The following is a 25,823-nucleotide window of genomic DNA, read 5'->3' as shown; positions in this document are numbered from 1 at the left end:
TGCTCTTAACATCTGAGCCATCTTTCCAGCCCCCAACTCATTTTTTATATTCCAGTTAAGACATAGTATGTGGAAAAAATGTTAACTGAAGAGTAACTCATCAACAAGGCGCACAGCTCTAAGGATAGTGATGGATGCCAGAGTGAATGAAAAGAGACCAAAACACTGTATCACTTACCCTAAGTAAATGAATGAAAAAAAGAACAGCAACAGCAGAGATGAAACAATAAGCCAGGCATGGATGACCTAGAAAAGAGACAATTCAAATATAACCAATATATTAGCCGTCACTATCCCTCCTAAGCTCTCTGTTCAGGTGTTTCTGAAAGAGGGTAATGGGAGGGAGTATTAAAACTTTTATAAATAGGCCAGGCATGGTGGTACACGGCCTTAATCCATGTGAGCCTGAGGCTAGCCTGGTCTACATATAGTGACCTATAGGACAGCCAGAGCTACAGAGTGAGAACTTATCTCAAAAAAACAAACAACAATAAAGAAAACCAAGAGATGGGAGTCTCTTTGTTTTTGTGGTATGTGAAATCAAGCTAAGGGAGGGAACAGAGAGGGCTGGCCTGGAGGAGCCTACAAAAGTAAGTGACTGGTAGGAAGGAAGGCAACAGATGAACATGACCACTACATTAAAAGCTGGCCAAGAAGAACTGCTGAGGGCAAGGGGGCGGGAGAAAGGCAATCAGTTCGATGTGTATGTTCTCAGGATCCGAGCAGACGTATGTGTAAAGAAAAACAACCAACAAACCGGGGGCCCAGTAAGACATGACTTCTAGGCTGAAATGCTGAACTGAAAGTTGTGTCTGGGATAGGAAGACAGCTTGGCTGCTGAAGGCACTTGCTGCCCAGCGCGACAGTGGAGCTGGAGCCTCTTGTATGGAATTATTCCCCTCTAATCTAAACCGTTCCCTCAAGAGGTGGGTGATTGCCGGGCGGTGGTGGCACACGCCTTTAATCCCAGCACTTGGGATACAGAGTCAGGAGGATCTCTGTGAGTTCGAGGCCAGCCTGGTCTACAGAGTGAGATCCAGGACAGGCACTAAACTACAGAGAAACCCTGTCTTCTGTTTGAAAAAAAAAACAAAAAACAAGAGGTGGGTGATCCTGAACCACAGAAAGTAAGTCAAAGGCCACATATCTGAGAGAACAGAAATTGCAGATTCATGGGGGCTGCCCTCCAACAATATAAAAAGGAGCAAACAATGGCTTGGGGTGAAGATTCTGACCAGCCCAAGTACAGAAAGAAAGATATTTGGAGAGTGGCCCATAAACTGTGCAGGGAGCTCCAGGGCTGCAGCTTTGAGAATCGTCACCTATGCTGGGGTGGCCTTCTCACGACACATCTGCTTTGGAATCTTCGCTGTTCCTCGTAAGTAACCTCTCCGTATACTACTGTTAGTGACCCCAGTAAAACCTCACTGGTTCACTAAATAGATATCGGCTTGTCACTTTGCTATGTCACGGGTTCCCTCTCTGGGGTGAGCAGATGTGTGCTGTAGGAGAGGTCTGTCACACAACAAGGAAGGAGAGAACTTACTCCTGCAAACTTTTCCACATATGAGCCATGGCACATACATGCCTACACACATACATACATACATACCTGTACATACACATACATACAGACATACACTAAGTAAACAATTTTAGAAGTTTTTAAAGTTGTATCTGAGGGTACAAAATTATGCCTGAGATTAAATGATTTTCTTTTTTAAAGATTTATCTTCACTTTATGTGTAAGCATGTTCTCCCTGCATGTGTAAGTGTATGCAGTAAGTGCATTTGTGCCTGGTGCCCCAGGAGCCAGAAGAGGTTGTTGGATCCCCTGGAATAAGGACGACTATGAGCCGTAATGCTGGTGCAGGGAACTAAACTCACGTCCTCGGAGAGAGCAGCCAGTGTTTCTACTGATGAACCATTTCTCCAGCCCTACTAGGATTTTCTAAGAAACCAGGGAAAGGAGAAATCCCAGTGCCTGGGAGTGGGATTGATGAGCTTTAGGGACTGCGAAGGAACCTAACCAAAGTCAGAAAGCACAGTAAGAGAACAGAAGCCAATGGCAAGAAGGTTCAGAAAAGTTAAGGTCTACAGGGGCAGTGGATACAACAGGAAATACTGTGGAGCAGGGGCAGTTTCCACGAGGCACAGAAAGAGAAGGCACCGTTGTCAGGAATCGAGGACTACATTGGAGAGGATTTTTACATGATGGCAGTCACTCAGAGAGAGAGAGAAAAGGAGGGAGGGAGGAGAGGCTGGCCCGCATCACTGCTGTGCCTTCTCCCTGTGCCCCGTGGCCCAGGCAAGAGACCAATCACATAAATGATGCTGACAGTTCTCAGGTGCACTGGCCAGTCACTGCTGAGTTCAGCAACAGCATCCGAAGGTGGCTTTATGGGACACTTAAATCATATAGCGCTATTTGTCAGGAAGGATATACACAAAAGCCTTAGGGTACATCCCTCTGGAATGCCACAGGCACAATATAAACTGAAATACTGAAACCACATGATCTTTTTTGTTTTGTTCTTTTTTTTTTTTTTTTTTTTTTTTTTTTTTTTGAGACAGGGTTTCTCTGTGTAGCCCTAGCTGTCCTAGAACTCACTCTTGTAGTTCAGGCTGACCTCAAACTCACCGAGACCTTCCTGCCTCTGCCTCCTGAGCTGGGATTACAAGCATGGATTACAGGCATGCGCCACCACCGCTGTGCTACATGATCTTACATGAAAACATTTGTTTCTCAGTTATGTCTTCTGGTACTTTAAACATGCTCCAGAATGAAAGGAAAAATAGCCAAAACTTAGATCCAAATATAAGGCACTTTTTTCTTTACTAGACCAAGTCAAGAACATAACAAGACAAGAAGGCTGTGGGACAGCTCGTGAGGCAAGTGCTCACAACCCTGAGGACTGGATATCTAGAACCCAAGGAAAAAATGGAGAAAACAAGTTATCCTCTCAACTGTGCATGAGGACTCTGGCAAGCACAGGACTGCCCTCCCTCCCTCCCTCTCTCTTCTCCTCACATACATAACAACAAGTCTGGGAAAAGAGGACAGTCGACAAGCCGGTCAGGGCAGACCCGGGCGGCCTCCCGTGCTCACCTTGTAGCACCTGTATTTATAGAGGACCACCAGGAGGATGGTCATAACAACGATGACGCTGATCATGATGGCCGCGTTCAGAATCGAGTGCAGGGCTCTTTGGCCGACGGTTTCAGTGTCTTCCGTGAACGGGGTGTAGATTCTAGAGGGACGGAGGGATGGAGGGAGGAGAGAAAACAACAGTACAAGAAACATTAACAGTGTTAATGGATATCTCAAACCACGTGCTCCCTTTAAAACGGTACTTAATTGTGAGGTCTTTGATTTACTGAGTGCCTTAGAATGTACCTTTCGCAGTTAGTCAACTAAGAATTTTTTTGTTTGATTAGTTTTTTGAGACAGAATCTAGTAAGTAACCCCAAGCTAGCCTGGAACTCACCATGCAGCCCAGGCTGTACTTGAACAAGTGACCTTTCTGCCTTTTGCTTCCCAAGTGTGGGGATTATAGGGCTGTACTACCCTGGCTCTAACTGATAATTTTTAAAAATACACACATATATACTACTATTTTAAATTGTATGTGCATGTGTGTGCCTGCGCACATGTGTACAGATGTCCATGAAAGGCAGAGGCATCCAATCCCCTGAAGCTATAATTGAGGCAGTTATGAGCTGCCTGACGTGGGTGCTATGAATCAGACTCAGGACATCACAAGAGTAGTACAGTCTCTAACTGTTGTGCCACCTCTAACCTAAGAAAAACAGCTATCCTCCAAAATAACTACTTCAAAGTGAAAGGAAACAGCCAGACTCTGCAGAGATGAACTCACACATGAGACAGGCACTTGCTCCATCTAGTGGATGATTTGTATTGAAATAGTAATCTCACCCAGTGTTTTCTCCAGAGCTCATTAGAATCTGTGAAATAATTGGTTTGCACATAAACACCCCCCCCCCCCAAACAACATCATCAGAGGGAAGTGACAGGGTTGGAACTATTGTCTTTTATCTGTAGAGTGATTACAACTGGATTTATCCTCTCCTTGTTTTTCATTTACATAAAAATATCTATATTCCTGGTGCCAAGGCTCTTGGCTCAATGGCTTTCCTTCCGCCCCTTCTAGAAGGTGTGGTCATGAGACTAAATCATGGCCAAGGAACTCTGAATACATGTTATAAGGAAGTTCTTGAAAGGAGTGCCCTCTGCTAAGTGATGACTATGTCCTTCTCAATTCCCTCCTGCTGTCTGAATGAAGGCTGAGACTCTAAGTCTGGACCCAGAAGGAACCTAGAGGACAGACGTGGAAGAAAGGAGGCAAGGTGCTTGCTTCATGAATACAAGACCAGGAGACCAATCTGGACCGCCTCCCCCGCACTACTCTGGGAGAAACAAGTCTATCGTTTGAGTTTCTGTAACAGTCATAAAGCTGGGTATGGTGGCACACACTTGGAATCCTAGCATTCAGGAGGCTGAGGCAGGAGGATCAAAAATTTATGGCTAGCCAAGACTACACAGTGAATTACAGACCAGCCTGAGATACAGTGAAAACAACTAGGATCTAGTTCTAGAAGAAGATGAAGGTAGTTAGAGTTAAAGACTGGATAGGCAAGCCAAGAGGAGAAGGACAATAAGAATTTTGTTGTTTTCAGACAGGCTGGCCTGGAATTTGCATAAAGCAGAAGATGGCCTTGAGTTCCTGACTGTTCCTTCTCCACCCCCAAGTGCTAAGATTACAGGCATATGCCACCATGCTTGTGACTCAAATACCACATGCTGATCCCCCACATCCAGGCTTCCTAAATCTCTAAACTCCCAGGAGCCATTTCCCAAGTGCTAGGACTTCAGGCTCATGCCACCATGACTGGGTGAAAAGCAGCATTCAATTCAAAACAGAACAACAACAAAAAGGCTCCTGCATTCCAGGAGGAAGAACGATGGCCCCAGTGGTTCTGAGACAGGAAAGAGCACTGCCAACCTGTTCAGTCCCACACAAATTCAACCCTACCCATGACCGCATCCTAGGAATAATTCCACAGCCTTCTTTTCGTCACTTCAGCATCAAGTACCCAATTACCATCATCTCCACTAGCCCAGCCATCAAAAAAGATGGATTTACCATGCTCTATGACCACAGAGGTCTCAAGAGGATAACAACATGCTGCGATGTGGAAAAGCCACACTGGCCTTGAGAATGAAACACTATACATACAGCTGTCCGTCTTTCCGGGTATAGAAGCTGACTGATTTGATGGTGGCCACGACTACCACCATACAGAGGGTCACAGGGACAAAGAGCATGATGACATGCTTGGCTCCATATTTCAATGTCAGCTCTTCATCTTCTTCCTCATCTTGTTCCACCACCTGCCGTGAATTACTCTGGGGTCGACCGTTAGATACCGGCTGCTCAGGGTTGTCAAGTCTCCGCCTGTCATGGTGCTGTTGCCGTTCTTGACTGTCATTCTGAAAAGCACAGGAAAACCATTCAGTAAATCAGACTCTCAGCACAGCCAAGGCATTCTGTATAGTAACGGGCCCATCAGTACTTAGGTAGGCTTACAGACAGCGTACTGTTCTTTCTAGGGTTTCTCTGTATAACCTTGGTTGTTCTGGAACTGCTTCTATAGACTAGGTTAGCCTCCTCGAACTCACAGAGATCTGTCTACCTCTGCCTCCCAAGCGCTAGGATCCACTATTAACAAGACTTTAAATTATACACAGTGATGTTCAAGATATCTCTCTGTATCCTTTCTCATACTGCCACATAAGACTAAAATCATTTAAAAATATTTAGTTGAAATAAATTCTTCCAGTCAGGCCTAATGCTTAAATCTGGCACTTGAGAGTTCATGCCGGCCTATTCCATGCAGTGAGTTCCAGGTCAGCCAGCCAGCATTACACAGAGGAACTCTGACTCAAAAACAAAACGAATAATCAAGCAATCTCATGGACAGCAAATGGTCTTACACAATTCTGACGTTCCATGTCCTCACCTTCCCAACCCTCACTGAGCCTAATCCAGCAGAGAAAACACGGCCACTAGATGAATGGACAATGCGTTTACAATCTTCTAAGATCTCACTGTCCTTGGTTAAACCCAGGCAGGGGTCATCTCGTTATGTTCATTTCTAGTCTATGCTTGGGGTTAACAGCCCCTCTTTCTTTTGTCTGTGATGCAGGAGATTGAACCCAGGGCCTCATACCTCATACATGCTCAGCAGGTGCTCTGCACTACCACGCCACAGTCTCAGCTCCTGCCTTTACTGTAATTCTATGTGTACATGCGTGCACATGCATGCATGTGTGTGTTTGTGTGTCTGTGTATGTACAGGTACAAACTTGGGTCACCAGGCCTGGAGGCATGTGCCCTCATTCACTGATCCATCTCATTGACCCTGGCTTTTCTTATTTTTCAAGTTTTACTTTTATTTTGGTATTTACTGTTCATTTGTTAAAACTTAAATTTGTCAATGGTAAAATGACTGAAAAGAGCATTAACAGAGTGGGCGGGATGGCTCAGTGGGCAAAGGCACATGTGGGCAAACCCGACAATCTAAATTCAATTCCCTGAGACTACATGATGGAAGGGAAGAGCCAACTCCCACTGTTAATATAGTCACTGCTGGTAAGTGAAGATTGATTAAGCCAACTTCTCTCAGGATGATGATTTGAAGACAAGCTACCCTCAAATTTCAGTTCCAACTACCGAGTGTGCATTACTGTGGAGTATTACGACCATTCATTAAAAACACATTCCATGGGCAAGATGACCCAGCAAGTAAGGGACCCACCCGCCACCCAGTGAAGCAAGCCTGACAACGGACTTTCCTCCCTGGAGCTCACGGAAAGGTGGAGGAAGAACCAACTCTACAACACTGTCCTCTGACCTCCACACACATTTCACGCCACGCCATGCATGTTCACACCCAGCGCAAAGTAATAACAATGCATCCCACATTGAGTAACAACATTCAACTATTCCTGTGGAACAAGAACTGTGACCTGTGCAAACCTCTAATTTCCAGTCACTCTGTTTCACTTCTCACCTGAGCACACCCATCTGCGGGGGTGTGAATGAAAATGTCCCCCACAGGCTCAGATGTTTGAATACTCGGTCCCCAACTGATGGTGCTGTTTGGGAGATTTAGGAGGTATGGCTTTACTGGAAATGGGGGGGGGGGGGCAGGGTTTGAGTTTTTAAAAGCCTCTCCATTCCCACTGAACGCTCTCTCTGCTTCCAGCTCCAGCCACCAAGTCTGTCTGCTGCCATGATGCTGACAGACTCTAACCCTCTGGAAGCATAAACCCAAACAAACCCTTCCTTCTATAAGTTGCTGTGGTCATGGTGTTTTACCACAGGAACAGAAAAGTAGCTAAGATACCATTCCATAAGTCATCAGGAGACTCTGACTACATCCCAGGTACTCCCCTTGGCAACATTGAAATCAGTAAGCGCTAAACTCTGAGCTGGGTGTGGTGGGGCACACCTACAATTCTAATTACTCAGGAAGCTGAGGCAGGACAAATGCAAGTCTGAAGGCAATGTGGCAAGCCCCGTCTCAAAATAAAATCTTAAAAAGGTAATGCATTCACCTATCCTGAGCGAGGCCTTGGGCTCAAACCCAGTACCACAAAGAGAGTTCTGGCTCTCGACCCTCTGCTCTTTAAAAAGTTCCTGCTGACTGCAGGGACAGGTCTTCAGAAAACTTTATTTGCCCTATCAGACTTGAGACTTTATCCTGTGAGCAATACAAAGTCATAAAGACTAAAGCACATGCAGAATAATAAACTCAGAAATACAAACAGATAAAACTAGGCTTCTTCCATGTTCCCAAAGAAGGAAGTCATCAGGCCATCAGCTAAAACTGTGATGTCTGTGTTTAGCAATACAATTCTATCCACCTGATGGGTTAATGTTCACCATGAACTAAAACAGGCGTGGATTTCCTGGCACCACAGCCCTAGCTAACATCAGTCTGCATGCACAGTTTAACTAGGCTAAAGCTGGCATGACAGATCAAGATCTCACTCCTGCACTGGATATTCTGACTGATGAAGAGCATGACCCAAGCCTGCCTGTTTCAAGCTGAAAATGGTCTAGGAGAGTGTGGTTTAACTTAGCAGTAAATAATTGTTTCTCTCTGTCTCCCCCTTCCTCCCTCCCTTCCTCCCCTCCCTCCCTCCTCCCTCTCTCCCTCTCTCTGTATTTGCCCCTGGTCTTTGTATTTTCAACTTTTAGAAAGGTGCAATGTATTTTAAAGGTTAAATGGTTTTAAAGCAAGAAAATGTGAAAAAGTGTACAACCAGTTTCTCATTTTCTTTTTTAAGATTAAGGTCTCCCACAAGTCAGTGTTGACACATATCTTTAATCCCAGCACCCAGGAGGCAGAGACAGGCAGATCTCTGGCACCCAATGTGGCGCCCGAATTTCCACACAGGGCCCGAGGAAGCTGGAAACAACAACAGCAGAATGGACGGGGCTCCTTTGAGAGGCGCCATGCAGCAGAGCCTCGAGCAGCTGGCTCGCCAAGGAAGGACAGCGCACTAAGTAAAAATACCTGCCATGGTGAGGACACCAACTTTCTAGAGCTGGGGTAGCTGAATGCAGCTCCCAGTTAAACATTCAACCAGGCCCACAGGCTTAAGGCTGAGGAGCGGGCAGAGCCAACCACAGGGCAGAGGCCCTAGCTGCTGCTTAGCCGTTTGGCTCATGAGGTCAGAGAACGGGTACAGGTGCACGGGAAAACAGGTCCAGACTGAAAAAACATTTCAAACGTGTTACAGTGTGCATAGGTCTTGCAGGCCACAAGAATATACTATAGAGAGTCAGCTGTGTATTAAAGCTATACCTTGACCGGTCAAGGGTCCTGCCAAGAGGCAAGCCATTTATTATGAATATTTGGTGCTATCCAGCCTTTAATATTCCATCTGTCTTCTATTATGAAATTCCTGCATGCTCAAATATTTTCAGACCTGCTGAACTTCTAGGTAACTTCCCTGCTGGAGCCAGTACCTGGATAAGGTCACATAAGCAAAGACAAGCTGGCAGAGATGTATAGCTTTGCTTCTTGCACAAATGAAGCTCAGACCATCCCCTGACCCTAGGCCTAGTGGCTCTCCAGAGCAACTGACTGAGAACAAAAGAGGTTTTTACATATCAAGGTGAGAGGTAGAATAACATTCCTGAGGAGGCAGAGAACCCTGTGCCCAGGGAAAGAAAGGGCAGGCGTTTTCTGTGGAAATAGACAGAATGGCCTGGCCAGAGAGAAGAGAGGACCACAGAAGTTCCGTAGAGGATAAGCAGATCTCGGGGAGAGTTTTCTGAGTGCCAGGAGTAGAGAGTAGTAGAGATGGAGAAAGGGGATACAGAGGGCGGAGATGAGGCTGGACGCATAGGAGTTTAGTCCTTAGCAGGACTATGAGCTGGGGAACTGGATGGAACTGCAGTTATGGAGACAGGATTTCATCCCAGAGAAATAAAGTAGACTGAGTTCCTGCCTTGAATGCCTGGTGGAGGTATAGCTGAATTGATAGAATTTTATCTTAGAGGAACAAAGTTAACAGACATAAGAACATAGTGTACATCGATTTTTTCCCCCTCAGATATCCCACGAGCGACGTAGCTAAACCCTGGGACCTCTGGGTACTCCAGACATAGGTGCTTAAGAAAGAAAAGAAGCCGGGCGGTGGTGGTACACGCCTTTAATCCCAGCACTCCTAGAGCGAGATCCAGGACAGGCACCAAAACAACACAGAGAAACCCTGTCTCCAAAAACAAAAAGCTGAATAGCCAATAGTAAGGGAGAAGGTATAGGCGGAACTTTCAGGCAGGGAGAGGAAGTAGGAGGAGGAATTTAGGCTTGGGAGAGAAAGAAAAGAGAGGACAGAGAGATGCCAGGGCCCGGCCAGACACGGTAGAAGCAGGAAAGTAGGACATACAGTATGAAATAAAGGTAAAAGGCCCCGAGCAAAATGTAGATGAATAGAAACAGGTTAAATTAAGTAAAAGAGCTAGTGGGACAAGCCTAAGCTAAGGCTGAGCATTCATAATTAATAATAAGTCTCCATGTCTTTATTCGGCAGATGGTTGGTGGCCCAAAGAAAAGTCCAACTACAGATCTTTATGAGTTCAAGGCCAGCTTGGGCTACAGAGTGAGTTCCAAGACAGCCAAAGTTATGCAAAGAAACCCTGTATAAAAAAAAACAAAACAAAAACAAAACAAACACAAAATACAAAACAAAACAATCTTAAAAAATAAATAAACTATATTCAAGTCTTTTACCATTTCTCTATTACATAAATTTGTTTCGGTTTCTAAGTATTAATTACTACTTTTGTCGCAGTGGGGGAAAGAAAATCTAAGCCATGTGCAGACAGGACACTGGTAGCAGGAAGAAAGCAGTGAAACTAGACAGACAGGTCCTGTTGTCCTGAACTCCTATGATACATGGGACACAACACGAATAAACACGACTGCTACAGCCTGGGTGGGGTCATTCTGCAAAGAATAAACAGGGAGTAGGGAAGCCTGGGATGTGATAACTTTGGGGCAGTGTGACACCAGAAGCCAATCCAGGTGGGTGAAAAGATTCAAGGGTCTGCTGAACAGTAAGGCTACCAACTTAGCACCTCAGGGTTTTCTAAAGCCTGCACCTGCCAAGAAGATTCTGGCCCACCCAATCCTAGAAGATATCTGGAAACCCTTGGAATATCCTATTAGGACTGTTAATGAGAAGCTTTGGGACACACCAGCAATGTAGACTGTGGTGATACTTTATTTGTGCTTTAATAAAGCTTGCCTGGAGATCAAGGGGAAAAGACCAGCCACTTTCAGTAAACAAGAAGTCAGGTAGCATACCACCTTAATCTGATCACTTATCAGGTAAGGTTTCTGTGTGTTCAACCCATACTAGGGAACACAGCCAAGTGAGGTGACACAGGCCTTTAATCCCAGTGCCAACCATAGAGACCTGGAGGTCTGTACAGATGATAGTGACAAGGAAGTGAGGTAGCTGGGCTAAGGTAGCCAATGAGAGGGCAGAACAGCAAGGCAATAAAGGCGTGGGTAAGACAGGAAGTAGCTCGCATTTGGAAGCTGCAGGGTTGGTGAGGTAAGGTTGGCTGATGGCTTCCTCTATTTCTCTGATCTCTCTAAGGCTTTTACCCCTGTATTTGGCTCTGTGTTTTGTTATTTAATATGATCATTTAGAAATTTGTCGACAGTAGACTGTTATCTATACCGAGGGCTTGGCTCTGAAGGGGGAGAAGAACTAAGGCAGTCATGTTTGTATGGATCATTACCAACAAAAAGCCTGGACACTAGAGTTTGTTTCCCTGGTTGAAAATAATCAGTGTGTTGTCGCATGCTGTAGCCAGGAGAATTAATCACTGTCTGCACAAATCCACTGGAATCCCATGCAAGTGTCCTCTGGCCTGCCTGATGTGCTTTCTTCTATTGCCAATGATAATCTGTATTCTATCACTCCAATCAACTGTAACAGTGAACACAACAGTTTTCCTGAGGTCCGTGAGACCTTCCAGTGAACTAGAGAACCAAGGGTACTCTACAGACTGCTGCCCCAAATGTACACATGAAATTACAGAATGCTGCAAAGAATTAAAGAACAGAAGCAAAACAAATAGGACCACACCAACCATAAAAATGCATCACAGGAACAAGTACTAGAGTGAACGAGTAACCTACAAAAACAAGAAACTATTAGCAAATTCCATTTGCAGAACATGTCAAAGTTCATCTCACAGCATTAGGATAGCCATCATCAGAAAAAAAAAATCCCACAAAATAGAGACCAGGTGTAGCTCAGTCTAGAATGCTTAAACTGTGTGCTATTTACCACAACTGAAAATTTTAATTAAAAGACCTAAAAAAATGAAATATACTACTCATACAATGGAGAATGGTATGAAGATATCAATTCCACAAATCCTCTATAAAAACATATGAATGGATTCAATGCAATTCAAACTGCCAGTTGACTTTTTAAAAGAAAGGATAGGAAAACTGACAGGAGAAAAACACTAAGGACTTAAAATAAATAAAATAGACCAGTTGGCCTTGAACTCAGAGATCTGCTGCCTGTCTCCTTCATGTTGGGATTTAAAGGTGTGCACCATCAAACCCAGCTGATTAAAAAAAAAAAACCAAAACAAAACAAAATAACAACCAGTTTGTTAAGTAGTGACATCAAAACTTACATACCATTACAGTAACAGTGGAAATGTACCACTGGTGCCAATGGGACAGAACAGAGCCCAGAATCTATGAAGGGATGTGTGTCAGGGGGCAGAGACACTTTACTGCAAACAACAGTCTTCTTCAAAACACAGTGCTGATACAACTGAATGTTCACATGCAGAAAGACGGAACTCTGACCCATACATACTGGGTTACCATATACAAAGCCAACTTAAACTGGAACACAGATCAAAATGAAATCTGTCTTTGAGCCTGGGTTGTCTAGGCTTGCCTCAAGTGATTCTCTGTCTCAGCTTCCCAAATAAGTAGCTGGGATTACAAGTGTGTGCCATGATGCCCAATAACAGATAAATGTAAAACATAAAACTATAAAGAAAATAAATGTGGACAAAAACTTGGGACAGGGTAAAATTTCTTAGCTAATAACACACACACAAAAGCTCATACACTCATACACATACACACACACACACACACACACACACACACACACACACACACACACACACACACACACACACCCCAAAGACAAAAAGTATTTCTTCAGGGCTGGAGAGATGGCTCAAAGGTTAAGAGCACTGGCTGCTCTTCCAAAGGTCCTGAGTTCAATTCCCAGCAACCACATGGTGGCTCACAACCACCTGTAATGAGATCTGGTGCCCTCTTCTGGCCTGCAGGGATACGTGCAGACGGAACACTGTATACATAATAAATAAATGAATCTTTAAAATAAATAAATAAATAATTTTTTAAAAAAGTATTTCTTCAATACTCAATATTGCTGCACAAAAAGCATCATTACTAAAAAGAGAAGGCCAAGATTAGGAAAAATATTTAAGGTGTATATATTATAACTTACATACTCAGAATATAAAGAGTTTTCACAATTTGGTAATAAAAAAACAATTTACTTGAAAAACCAAAAACCAACCACCCAAACAAACAATTTAAAAATAGGCAACAAATTATGACACTTCACCAGAGAACGTAGCACCAGTGTGACAAACATAAAAACAGTCAACACCATTGCTCATTAGAGACAGGCAGATTCAAGCCTCAAGGAAATACTACCACACACCTTTTAGAAGGACTGCAAAGCTTAGGACTCCTTGAGTGCTGACAAGGACGGGTGACCCGGGACTCGCAGGCAGACACTGATAGGAACCCACTTTGGACTGGTGGTAACTCACACAGCCTGCAATGTTGGGTTATGTTCTGTCCTTAGGCCTTTACCCGAGATGAACGAATACACATCCATTTAAAGATTTATAACTGAATATCTCAACACCTTATCTGTAGTATGTCAAACTGAAAATCCCCCCAGTACTGAAGCAATAAATGACCAAAGAATTATGCATAAGCACACAATGGGATCCAACTCAGTAACAGAAAGGAGCCTACTGACAAAACACCACTGATTTCAATATGCTAATGGAGAAGCCAGACAAAAAGTCTGTATGATTCTATTTATGTTTGATAAGAGCTTAGTCTTTAAAGCCTGAGCCATCTCTCCAGCCCAGCAGGATTCTATTTATATAAACTTCTAGAAGAGTGAAACCAGAGTGCAGTGACAAAAATCTGGTTGGAAAAGCAAGAGGAAGAACACAAGAGGAACTTGGGGCAACTTGGGAGTGATGTGGTCTGTTCATTATCTTGATTATGGTGGAATTTTAAAAGTATTTATACATGTTAAAAGTCAGCACATGGAACACTCTGTGTATAGTTTATCATATGTCAATTATATCACAATAAAGCCATTCTTTTTTTTTTTTTTTTTTTTTTTTTGGTTTTTCCAGACAGGGTTTCTCTGTGTAGCTTTGCGCCTTTCCTGGAACTCACTTGGTAGCCCAGGCTGGCCTCGAACTCACAGAGATCCGCCTGCCTCTGCCTCCCGAGTGCTGGGATTAAAGGCGTGCGCCACCAACGCCCGGCTGATTCTTTTAAAGTAAATGAAATAAAATTTAAGCATTTTTAAAGCGATTTTAAATTTTACTTTGAGTTCCAGTATAGCCAGAACTACATAAAAAGACTTTATCTCAGAAGGGGGGAAAAAAACCAGCTTTCAAAACTGTTAAAATGAGGAGATACTAAAAATACTTAGGGGTTTCCAAAATTAAGAATCTTTGTTAACTACTAAAATGATTAGACATAGACACAGAAAAGATAAAACAAGACTATTTACATATTGGTAATTATTGAAACTTAGGTACATTTCACTTAGGGCTTTATTATTATATATTTCTGACACTGTTTAACCTTTTCCAGGCAGTGATGGCTCACGCCTTTAATCCCAGCACCTGGGAACAAGGGGTAGGCGGATCTCTGTGAATTTGAGGATAGCCTGGTCACAAAGTGAGTTCCAGGATGACCAGAGCTGTTACATAGAGAAACCCTGTCTTAAAAAACACCACACCCCCAGGCCAGGTGGTCGTGGTACACGCCTTTAATCCCAGCACTTGGGAGGCAGAGCCAGGTGGACCTCTGTGAGTTTGAGGCCAGCCTGGTCTACAGAGAGAGCTTCATGACAGCCAGGGATACACAGAAAACCCTATCTCGAAAAACAAAACAAAACCCTTTTTTAAAGGCATACCTTTTTTCTTTATTAAGAAATTTATTTTACATACCCCCTCTTCCCTCCTCCCACTGCCAACAACAAAAACTTAAAAACAAAAAGTCAGGTATGGTGAAGAATATCTATAATCCCTGCATTTGGAGGCTGCAGCAGAAAAATGACAAGGCTGAAGCCAGCCTGGACTACAACACAGGACTGTACCTCAAAGAACAACAGGGTAATTACCAACTGCTTCTCCAAACTACAGCCAAATACCCAGGGCTTTGATTAGAGCTCCCCGAATACCTGATTTATATGATAATTTAGAACACAAAGACCAGTTATTTGTAGATTTGAAGCCTTGTTCTTTTTTTTTTCCCAGAAATAGGTGAACCATTATTCAATTGGATCATCTTCTAGTCAACAGTCCATACACACATAGCCAATCAACGGCCTCAACAAACATGAAAGCCATGTCCACATTGAGGCAGTGTGGGGGTGGGAGGTAGGGTGGGGGTGGGAGGCCGATGGAAGGCAGTGAAGTAGGGTGTGTGTGGGTGGGTGGGGAAACCATAAAATCTGCGCTGAACTCTTGTGACAGACAGGCCATGCTAGTTGTTGTACTAAACAGACAGGCCAGGCTAGTTGTTGTACTAAACAGACAGGCCATGCTAGTTGTTGTACTAAACAGACAGGCCATGCTAGTTGTTGTACTAAACAGACAGGTCATGCTAGTTGTTGTACTAAACAGACAGGTCATGCTAGTTGTTGTACTAAACAGGCCATGCTAGTTGTGGAACTAAAAAGGGCAGCTCTGAGATAGGCTCCAGAGGCACAGGAAAAAAGGACAGACAAGCTGCTGGTGGCTTAGGGACTAATGCAACCACAGAGCTGTGTTTTGTCTATCACATCACTGCTCACACTGACTGGCACCAGCATGGCCAACCCATACTCTGCTTCTTAAAAATGGATTCCCGTTCATTTAACCTTGCAAAACTGGCTGCTCCCATCATGCATCTACTGCCATGACACACCCAAAAACTTCGTAAGGACAAAAACACGATAAGAAACCCTACAGAGGAGGAACCCAACCTACCTGGATTCCTATCTGGACAACCCCCCCCCCCATTTAATCCAGGAATAATCCCCTTCCATTAAGGCTCACCCATGAAATAAACTACCCAGAATTCTCCCAAGACGTCTGCACACTCCGAGTGTATTTCTGCTCTAGAGTAAAACTTCCTTTCAGTTCCCTACTATCTCATCTCAGCACCACTGGGCAGGCAGAGATCTCAATCTGGTCTCCGTCTCTGAGACCTCTCAAGCCTCCACCAGAGGCAACAGGTCTGCTCGGTGTGCTGAGAAACTGGGAACTACCAAACATTTGTAAACCAAGTTGTTGTTTTTCCCCCAAGACAGGGTTTCTCTGTATAACAGCCCTGGCTGTCCTAGAACTCACTCTGTAGACCAGGCTGGCCTCAAACTCAGAGATGCACCTGCCTCTGCTTCCCAAGTGCTGGGACTTTATGTTCACAAAAGAGAACACAGGAGCTAAGGCTGGCATACACACACAGTTCCAAGAGTCTGTCTTTGCTGCATATTCATAGTAAACATGTTAAAAGCCAAATTCAGAAGAGTGACTCCTAAGAAGAAAAGGTGGGGTAGGAAGGAGGGACTTCTATTTTCTTCTGTGTTGTTTGTTGTTGTCATAAAACCAGTTTTTCTTTCCAAATTAAATGTAGCGATTTCATTTATTTGGTTATAATTTCGTTGGGTTTAGGATCAATAAATAGAAATAGGGGAGAGGGTGTATGTAGCATAACTATCATGTACAATATCTGGATCTGAACTGCCACATCACAAAAATGTTGTTGTTGTTTTTAAGAAACACAGAAACAGAAAATCTTAATGAAAATGGCCTTTACAAACAAGGAGTATACGCCAAATAAGGCAGCCTTTAACTTCAATAAAGTTGGTTACTTATTTGCTATGCTCTAGATCAGCAGTTCTCAACCTGTGGGTCAAGTATCAGATATCTGGCATATTAGATATTTACATGTGCTTAAATTTACACAAGACTGTCAACTATCTGAGTAAGACTTGGCTAGTCTTTCTAAAATTACTTCAATTCATTATACTTGTGGTAAGAGTAACCAGTTCAATCTTGAACCTGTTTGTTCAGGATTATATTGGTTTTAAAACTAGAAGTCCTACTTTCTGGTATCAGGCTACCCCAAATCCTTGTGCTACCACAACATTTAAGTTAGAAGACAACAAACTATTTAGTAAATCATCTAACTTTACTGGTGGGGAAGTGAGGAATCTAAATCTTCAGGCCTATTGTGGAGTCTGCACTCCATTAGCAATGATCAGCTAACAGGGTCACAAAGAGCACAAAGAAAACCTGGAGGTTGTTTGTGTATGTGCATGCTGGAGCTGCAGTTAACAGGCAGTCGGGAGCCACCTCATGCAGATGCAAGAAACCTTGGGTCCTCTGAAGAGTAGGAATTGCTCTGAACCCCTAAGCCACCTCTCCAAGTCCCCTGGAGTCATGTGTGACTTGCCTTTAATGATAACCTTTAGTAACAAGTACACACTAGCCCCTAAGGCCAGCCTTGGAGAACTTAGACTGGCCTTGTCAAGGTTTTCTTCCATCCTGGTTCTACCAATTCCCTAGTCACTTCACAGGCCCACTGTGGAGTCTGCACTTGGTCAGCAGTGCCTAGCTAGCAGGGTTACAACATAGATTTCTGTGTGTGTATGTAGTCTGGGAAGAGTTTATATACTGTACCATGCATCACACCCCTACCCTGAACTCAGAACTTCGATGCTTTACCTTGTATTCTATAATCACTGTCACTAAATACTGAACACTCTCAGAAACTAGAAAAAGTAATAAAATGTACCCACTTCTTCCTATACAAGAGCAGGATCAAGACAAATAATGGGGATCGTGAGGTCCTTATCCTCAGGAAGCTGGACAGTTTCCTCTGAGGGGGTAGGACGCAGGTAGGGCCTGCATCAACATTCGTGTGCTCACAGCCTAATGGGCTGGGGATAGCTCAGAACACTAGGACCAAACAGGACAAGTCCCCAGCACTAAGGCTATGATATCTACCCCACCCCCCCTTAGTGTTCAGCAAATAAAGATGTCAGCGAAGTAGAACAAAGCTGCCCCAGCCTCAGCACCTTCCAGGGGTGCGTGAGGAGGAGGATGGGAAAGCTTCAGAAGCCGACACTGTACCTGGCCACGGACGGCGCTGCTCGAGTGGCTGTCCTCAGACATCTGAGCATTCTGGAAGTAGGACAAGGGCGCAGGTATCTCTGTCATTGGAGCAACTGTACAGAAATACCCTTTCAAAGAAAACAGAGCCACTCGGAATTCTGAAAAGGGAAAAAACAAAACAGAACTTCAAGCTTTAAGATGACTTATCTTTAAACACTCTCGTGAATTACATCTGTAAAAACAAACCTTGCTCTCATGTGTTCTCCTCCAGGCCGAGCTGCCTAAGGACCTCCAAGGGCTGCCGTCACGTGATGGCTCCTGGATTAAGCATGAAATAGGATTTTACCAAGCCACTCATAATTAGTCCAATCCACTCAAATATTGGCAAGCCAGAAGAAATGTGTTCACTTGCCACGTATGACTTTGGCTGACAGTTACTGCGTTGCGTATAGCAACAAGACCTCAAGCACTGAGATACTTTCTTTAACTTCAAAACCAGGGTGTCACATGATTTTAAGAGAAGGTCTCCAATTTCCTTTGTTGTTGTTGATGTTTGCTTTGTTTTTTGAGACAGAATTTCTCTGTGTAATCCTGGCTGTCCTGGAACTTGCTCTGTAGACCAGGCTGGCCTCAAACTCAGAGAAATCCACCTACCTCTGAGGCTTTCTTGAGTGCTGGGATTAGAGGTATGCACCACCCCTGGCTCAAATTTCTTTTTCTGGGCTGACGACTCTAAATTAATTATCGCATCTCCATAACATCACTTGTGTGGTGCTTTCACCTCACAATCCTCTAGCAGTCGCATTTCACCCTACCCGACTGCCCCACCACTAACAGCTTATGGTTTATAAAAGCAGAAGAAAGAGGGGGGTGGGCGCTGACTTCAGTGCATGCCTGGCATGTTTGAGGCTCTGGATTCAATCCCTAAGGGTGGGGGTGGGGACAGAAGAAGCAGATCCAGAGTTCTGTGTCTTGCGTAAGAACACACTTAGGAAGCAGAGGCAGGTGATGTCAGAAATTCTAGCCCAGCCAAGGCTACACAGTGAGACCTTGTCTCAAAAAACAGTAACAACAACAAACCACTCCAACATGGACAGCAGTGCATCCTACAGGCACACCCTTCATATTCCCATTTTCTTTATCAGCTAATCCTTTCAGATCGACAGTGCCTTTTATAGAAAGCCTTTAGAAATATAGAAAAGATCTGTTTTATAACTAAGCAATAATCTTACCAAGATATAGTATCTAAATATCATCATGGGGGTGAGGTTATATGGCTCAATAGCAGAGCACTCACTAGGCCATAGGTTCAAAGCCGGCACAGTAAAAATCAAACAAAATAAAAACCAAATATGCATAACCGACTTTTTTTTTAATATCCTGTTTCATGGTCACCTTTGTTTGTTTTGTTTGTTCTTTTTGAGACAGGGTTGCCCTGTGTAGCCTTGGCTGTCCTGGAACTCACAGGTTGGCCTTGAATGTACCAAGGATTAAAGTCGTGGGAGACCACGCCTGGCTGTCAGGTTTACGTTTAACTTCAGGATCATCTACCTTCTAAAATATATATATTCCAGGCCAGGCTAGGTGACACATACCTTTAATCTCAGCACTAGCAAAGGAGAAGCAGAAGGATCTCAATGAGTTCAAGGCCAGCCTGCCTGGTCTACATAGCCAGACAATATACATACATCATATAGCCAGGATACATACATCAGAGAGATCCTGCCTCAAAAACAAACAAACAAACAAGAACAACAACAACAAAAAAAACACATACTCCATTTTTTTCTCCTAGGAAAAAATACACAAGGAGCTTTCTCCTTTCTCCTTTAGTAAAAGTATCGGGTTCAAATTAATCCTTACTTAACTATATTCAGACAATGAAAATCATGACAAACGGCTTTTCTAAGAGAGGGGTTTCCTGGGAATGCAGCTCAAGGCCTCACTCATGTTAGACTAGCCCTCTACCGACCCACACCCCAGCCTTCTCATGACAAATTTCTAACCACTTTAGGCTTTCTTTTACGTTCATCTTTCTTCTTCCTTTCATGCAAATTTTAAACAGGAAGTGAGAACATTTAACTAGTTTATTATGTTCACTTTATCCACTCATTTTACAATAAAACCAAGGGCTGGGTGTGATGACCCATGACTTGAATCCCAGCATTCAGGAGGCAAATCTCTCAAGAGTTTGACGCCAGCCTTGCCTGCATAATGAGACCCTGTCTCAAAAAAAGAAACCACGAAGAAGTCAACTATTTCGACCAACGTCACATCTGGTAAACAAAGGAATCCAAACCCACAAACAGTACACTGTCTCTGCCTAAGGCCTTTACGGCAATTCAGACTAGGTTATAGTAAACACTTTTGTGGGAGGTGGGAGGTTGAGAGAGGGTCTCACTATACGCAGCTCTGACGATCCTGGAACTTAACCTATAGACCAAACCAGCCTTGAACTCACGGCTATCCACCTGCCTCTGCCTCCCGAGAACTGGGATTAAAGCTGTTCACCACCACCTCAAGGCTTACTAAGCTCATTTTTACCACAGGCAAAACCATTGCTTAAAGTAAACAAGATCTTTAACATCAATAACTGCTTTCAGTATAAAGTGAAACCGGAGATGTCTAAAGTATTTTCCACAGACAGTCCTAGCATTTATTTTTAAAAATGACAAGCTATGATGGGACTCTGTCATTTTAACTTGTTTTTTAATGCTCATACAGTCTGTTTAGCCATTAGCATAAATCATACTGGAGCTCTCTCAGATAATCTTGTAAGAACCAGCAATAACACAGCCATCACTTCAGCATATTCCCAATGCTATTTTTCAAAGTTCTTTTCATAATCGTTATTCCATTTGACTCTCTAAAAGTTCCCATGGGGGGGCTGGAGAGATGGCTCAGCGGTTAAGAGCTCTGACTGCTCTTCCAGAGGACCTGGGTTCAATTTCCAGAGCCCACATAGCTCACAACTGTCTTGTAACTCCAGTTTTAGGGGATACAACACTCTCACACAGACATACATGCAGGCAAAACACCAATGCACATAAAATAAAAATGAATGAATGAATGAATGAATGAAAAGTTCCCATGGGGGCTGCCGAGTTGGCTCTGCATTTAAAGGGCTGATCTTGCAGAGAACCCAGGTTTGCTTCCCAGCTCCCACATGGTGGCTCATGACCATTCATAACTCCTGTTTCAGAGCATCTGGTGCGTTCCGACCTCCACAGGCTCCAGGCACACGGATGTGCACACATTTACATACAGGCAAAACACTTACACACATAAATCTACAAAAATGTCTAAAAATGATAAAAATTCTCCTGGAGGGCCATCTCTTTTGAATCCTCCACTCCCACTCCCTATTCCAGGGAGCTCTTGCTCTACCTTTCAACAAATCTCACTTGCTTGCCCTTCTAAAAAAAAATTTTTTTTTTTTCACGAAGACTCTGCATTTTCATGTCACAAACAATAAACACCTCGGCCGAAGGCAAATGGATCTACTTTTGCAAGGTTGGGGAGTAACACAAGCAATCCAGAGCCCAGGGGGTCAGGATGCTCAGCCCAGGGCTCTTCTGGTCACCTAGGGAAACCACAGCGCATTGATAGAACTGTCCTGAGAGGGAGCCCAGAAGCAGAAGCAGGCATGCCAGGTCAGGAGAGCAGACACACACTGCCGGTACAGAGAAAGGGTAGGCTGAAACAGAGTTGATTTTGATCCAGGAACAGCTGGAAAGAGCGATGGAAAAGGTCAGTGAGCCCACTGTTCAGGCAGCATGGCAGAAGACACTTGCAATCTGACAACATTCTCAGCGGATGATGTGAACACCGAGAGCCAGTAGCTGGGAAGTTGAGTGCCCTGCATTGCAGGAGGAGGAGGGAAGGCATGTGGATCTTGGTGCTTTCCACTCTGGACACCTGCTGAAGAGAGACACACTGCAGCACGCCACTGCCATCTCTTTCCTTTCGCTCCGACACTTTGTGGAGACAAAGAGGCTAGAATAAAAACAAAGTCCCTTACTAACAATCAGATCCTAACTATGGAGCCTGTGCTGCTGACCTTATATATACAATCGAGACTAATTAAACTATCAGAGTGCCTTACCTGACAGGGTCAGTCTATAAATTTACAACTGAAGACAGGAGGCTAGCCCTCACCTCCTCAAATTGGACCTCATACAAATGGCTCCGAAGGTAAGGCCTGGTCATCAGTCAGTCCTTGACTGCTATAAAAGGACCACATTCCCTTTCAGGGACACCCCATGTTTCTGTCCACAGTATGTTGTCTTTACTAGAACTTTCCTATCAGTTCTGATCTGGTAAACACTTTTCCCCTCTGCTTTGGGCTTGTTCCTAGCATGACAACTTGGGCAGTCAGACAAAGGAAAAAGAAACCATTGTTCTGATGAGCAACTACAATTTCTATCAGACAAAGACACTAACAAGGGGGTGCAGCTCTGTGGGAGACTACTTGCCTAATATGTGCAGACTCTGGGGTCCATCCCTAGTTCTAGGGGAAACAAAGGCAGATTTACAAAGGGGAAAACGAGTCCCAGAAGTCCGAATAATCTCAAAGCTTAGGCATGCTCCACAGAAAAGTCTATGCAGGGTCTGGGGAGATGCCTTAGTGGTTAAAGTGATTGCTGTGCAAAGTGAGGACTGGAAATCCGATTCCTCAGAACCCACTAAATACTGGGTGGTCTGGCAACTTGTCTCTAATTTCGGAACACAAAAAGCAGAGACTGGGTATCCCCAAAGCAAGCTCGATAGCCAGACTAGCTCTATCAGTGAGCTCTGGGTTTGTCTGAGACCATACCTCAGTGAATAAGGTAGAGAGTGATCCAAAGAGACCAGAAATCTGCCCAGGCACACAACAAAACAGGCGTGCATCCATGTACACACACCACATGTGAGGAAAAAATAAAAAGGTCTATCCAACTAGAAACCTTCTCTGTACATTAAAACTTCAAAAACATCGCAGAAGCAATGTTTAGAGTTTCAGAAGAGTTTCCTAGAAGAAAATCCCATCCAAGGAAGCACCACAGGGTTGGGGAGGTGAGCTTGTTCATCGAGTACTTGCCTAGCACACGCCAATCCCTGGGTTCAATCTCCATACACATAAACCAGTGTGGGTCTGAACATTTGTAATTCCAACACTTAGAAGAATGTAAGCAGGAGAATTAGAAGTCCAGGGTCATCCTTGGCTACACAGTGAGCATGAAACCAGCCTGAGCTATAAGAGACCTTAATTAAAATTTAAAATCTTTTAAAGAAAAAAACATGAAAAGTATGTTTCCCTCTCACTGTATTCAAAGGTAACAACTAAACCTTTGAACTCATTTCCTAACTCTTGAGAGAAATGTAAACAAAACTGGCACACTACAAAAACATCTTCACGATACATAATCATGACCTGAACACCACAAAGGGCTGTTGGCTTCATGTCCTAAGCCACTCGTCAGCTTCTTTCACTTTGGAAACTACTAAAATGATTTTTGCTATTCATAAATGCACTGTAGTGCTAAAAGGTTTTCAAGGTGTGGGGAAATAAATAAATATGCAAAAAGTTTTCAAGGGTCAAAGACCTCCTAATTTATATTCCTACAAAAGTGGGTAGTATTGCCATGGCCTGAAGTGAGGGTCTTATTTCTTTTTTTTTTTTTTTTTTTTTTTTTGAGACAGGGTTTCTTGTGTAGCTTTGCGCCTTTCCTGGAACTAACTTGGTAGCCCAGGCGGCCTTGAACTCACAGAGATCCGCCTGCCTCTGCCTCCCGAGTGCTGGGATTAAAGGCGTGGACCACCACCGCCCGACAGGTCTTATTTCTTAAGGGGGGGGGGGTGGGAATCAGAGCGCGCGCGCACGCACACGCACACACACACACACACACACACACACACACACACACACACACACAGTATAAGCCAAAGTTTATTTAGCAATGTACATATTCCAAAGAGAGACCTGAATGGGCTACAATGAAAGGCAGCGGAGCAGAACAGAGGGTTCTGAGCTACTGATTTTAGAGATTTTGTGATGAATATTTATGAGGTGGCTGGCAAATTCACGGTAAGGTGGGCCCTTTTAACCTCATAAAGTGATATTCTGACCCTAAGGGGACAAGAGTTATCAAGACCCATCTTTTTGTTGTTGTTACCATATATCTACCTCCTTTTTGAGACTGCTGAAGGTCCCAGGAGCTCAAAGCTGCCTGTTAAGAAAACTAAAGCTTTCTCGTGAAAGTTGGGGTCAGGGTCTCACAACTGACCAACAGGCTGCACAAACAGGCATAGGACACTTGGGCGGTTTTTAGGATCCTCCCACACACACACTTTTTTCCACTCATATCTATCTTCTACTTGTCATTTTGACAGCTGTTCCTTGGTAGGCAGCCCAAATTCTGATTAGTTTTGATTTATTTATTTTGGTTGGTGGGAAGCAAACATACGAGGTAAGTGTCCAGCACGCAGCCACACCCTCAGCTCTCCCCTTGGTTACTTGTTTGTTTGTTTGAGACAGTGTCTCACAATGTAGCCTGGCTGGCCTGGAATCTGCTATGTAGATCAGGCTGCCCTCAAACTGACAGAGATCCTCTTGCCTCTGCCTCCTGGGTGCTGGGACTGAAGGTGTGCCCTGGTATGTATGTATTTATCCGAACAGGGTCTTACTGTGCTGGAACCTGAGGTTCTCCTGCTTCCAACTCCCATGTGCTAGGATTACAAGTGTTGACCACCAAACCCGGTTCTGCTTCGGTTTCTAAAGGCTCACAGCCAATCATAAATGTAACCAAACTCTAAACCGTATTCTATAACTGAAATAAAAATCACTCAACTTAGGAATAGCCAAGATAGACTCTTGATTTTGAAGGTATGAAGAGTAAATCATTTCCCCAGCCCTACAAGAGCTCTTTTGAAAGTGATGGAACTAAAAAGAGCAAGGGTGGTGATGCATCTTATTGAGGGTGTTCCCCCCCCCCTTTTCATCCCACTCCACCTCTGTGAGCCATCTGTGGTAGATAAAATTATTATTCAGTAAATATTCTCTCCTCCCCGCAGTACCCCCAAGGGAAGAATGGTTAGCCTTCGCATCTTCTGGTTCAGGATTTAACCAACTGAAGACTGAAAATATGCGGCCTGTAGTTTCCCTTGTTCTTCCTAAATCAACACAGTGTAACCATGATGTACACAGAATTGCATTATTAGAGAGTCTAATGGAGAGATGATTTCAAGTATACAAAGAGGATCTGTGTATAGATTTTAAGTAATAAGTAGAATTTTGTTCCGAATTTTTTCTTCAGTGCTCAGGATCAAGTGCAGGTCTCTGTACATGACTACATTCTCAGGCCCAAATACTCTACCATTTTATATAAGGACTGGAGCCTCCTTGGATTTTGGCCTAATGATGGGCGAAGTCCATGATCTACTCTAACCTTTAGGTGAGATCCTATAATGTGCCTTTGCCAATGCACTCTTAGCTGACTGACACTGGCAGATAGATATGTGAACTACGCTTGTGCAGTTGGCCTTGCCTGCTTCTACACCTGGCATCATCGTATACGACACTAGCATGGACTGGTAGTCCTTGCCCTCTCAACCTGGGCCCCATAATAAGATGCTCAAATCAAAACGGTCCCAACCACCCCACACATTTCCACCTTGAAGCAGAGCCCTGAGTGAGCTCTACCTGCTCTGAGCTGCTAGCTCAGGAGGGGGTCTGCTAGCTCAGGAGGGGGTCTGCTAGCTCAGGAGGGGGTCTGCTAGCTTAGGAGGGGGTCTGCTATG

General features: G+C 44.0%; 1 protein-coding gene across 3 annotated transcripts in view; it reads right to left on the bottom strand.

The window, feature by feature from the left end:
* Positions 1 to 25,823, bottom strand: part of Psen1 (presenilin 1) — a 45,317-nt gene that overhangs the window by 16,334 nt on the left and 3,160 nt on the right. For 2 of the 3 annotated variants that reach the window (XM_006973068.4, XM_042260882.2), the window contains exons 2-6: positions 18,291 to 18,362; positions 18,063 to 18,202; positions 5,259 to 5,512; positions 3,110 to 3,251; positions 179 to 246 (exon numbers count right to left, since the gene is read on the bottom strand). In XM_006973068.4, coding sequence (XP_006973130.1) covers positions 179 to 246; positions 3,110 to 3,251; positions 5,259 to 5,512; positions 18,063 to 18,149 — 551 coding nt within the window. In that variant the 5' untranslated portion in view covers positions 18,150 to 18,202; positions 18,291 to 18,362. The remainder of the gene's footprint in view (positions 1 to 178; positions 247 to 3,109; positions 3,252 to 5,258; positions 5,513 to 18,062; positions 18,203 to 18,290; positions 18,363 to 25,823) is intronic. The other variant, XM_015991895.2, reaches the window with a different exon arrangement.

Source organism: Peromyscus maniculatus, chromosome 14, assembly GCF_049852395.1.
Source record: "Peromyscus maniculatus bairdii isolate BWxNUB_F1_BW_parent chromosome 14, HU_Pman_BW_mat_3.1, whole genome shotgun sequence".
NCBI classification, from domain to species: domain Eukaryota; kingdom Metazoa; phylum Chordata; class Mammalia; order Rodentia; family Cricetidae; genus Peromyscus; species Peromyscus maniculatus.
This window is presented reverse-complemented; position numbering and strand designations above follow the sequence as displayed.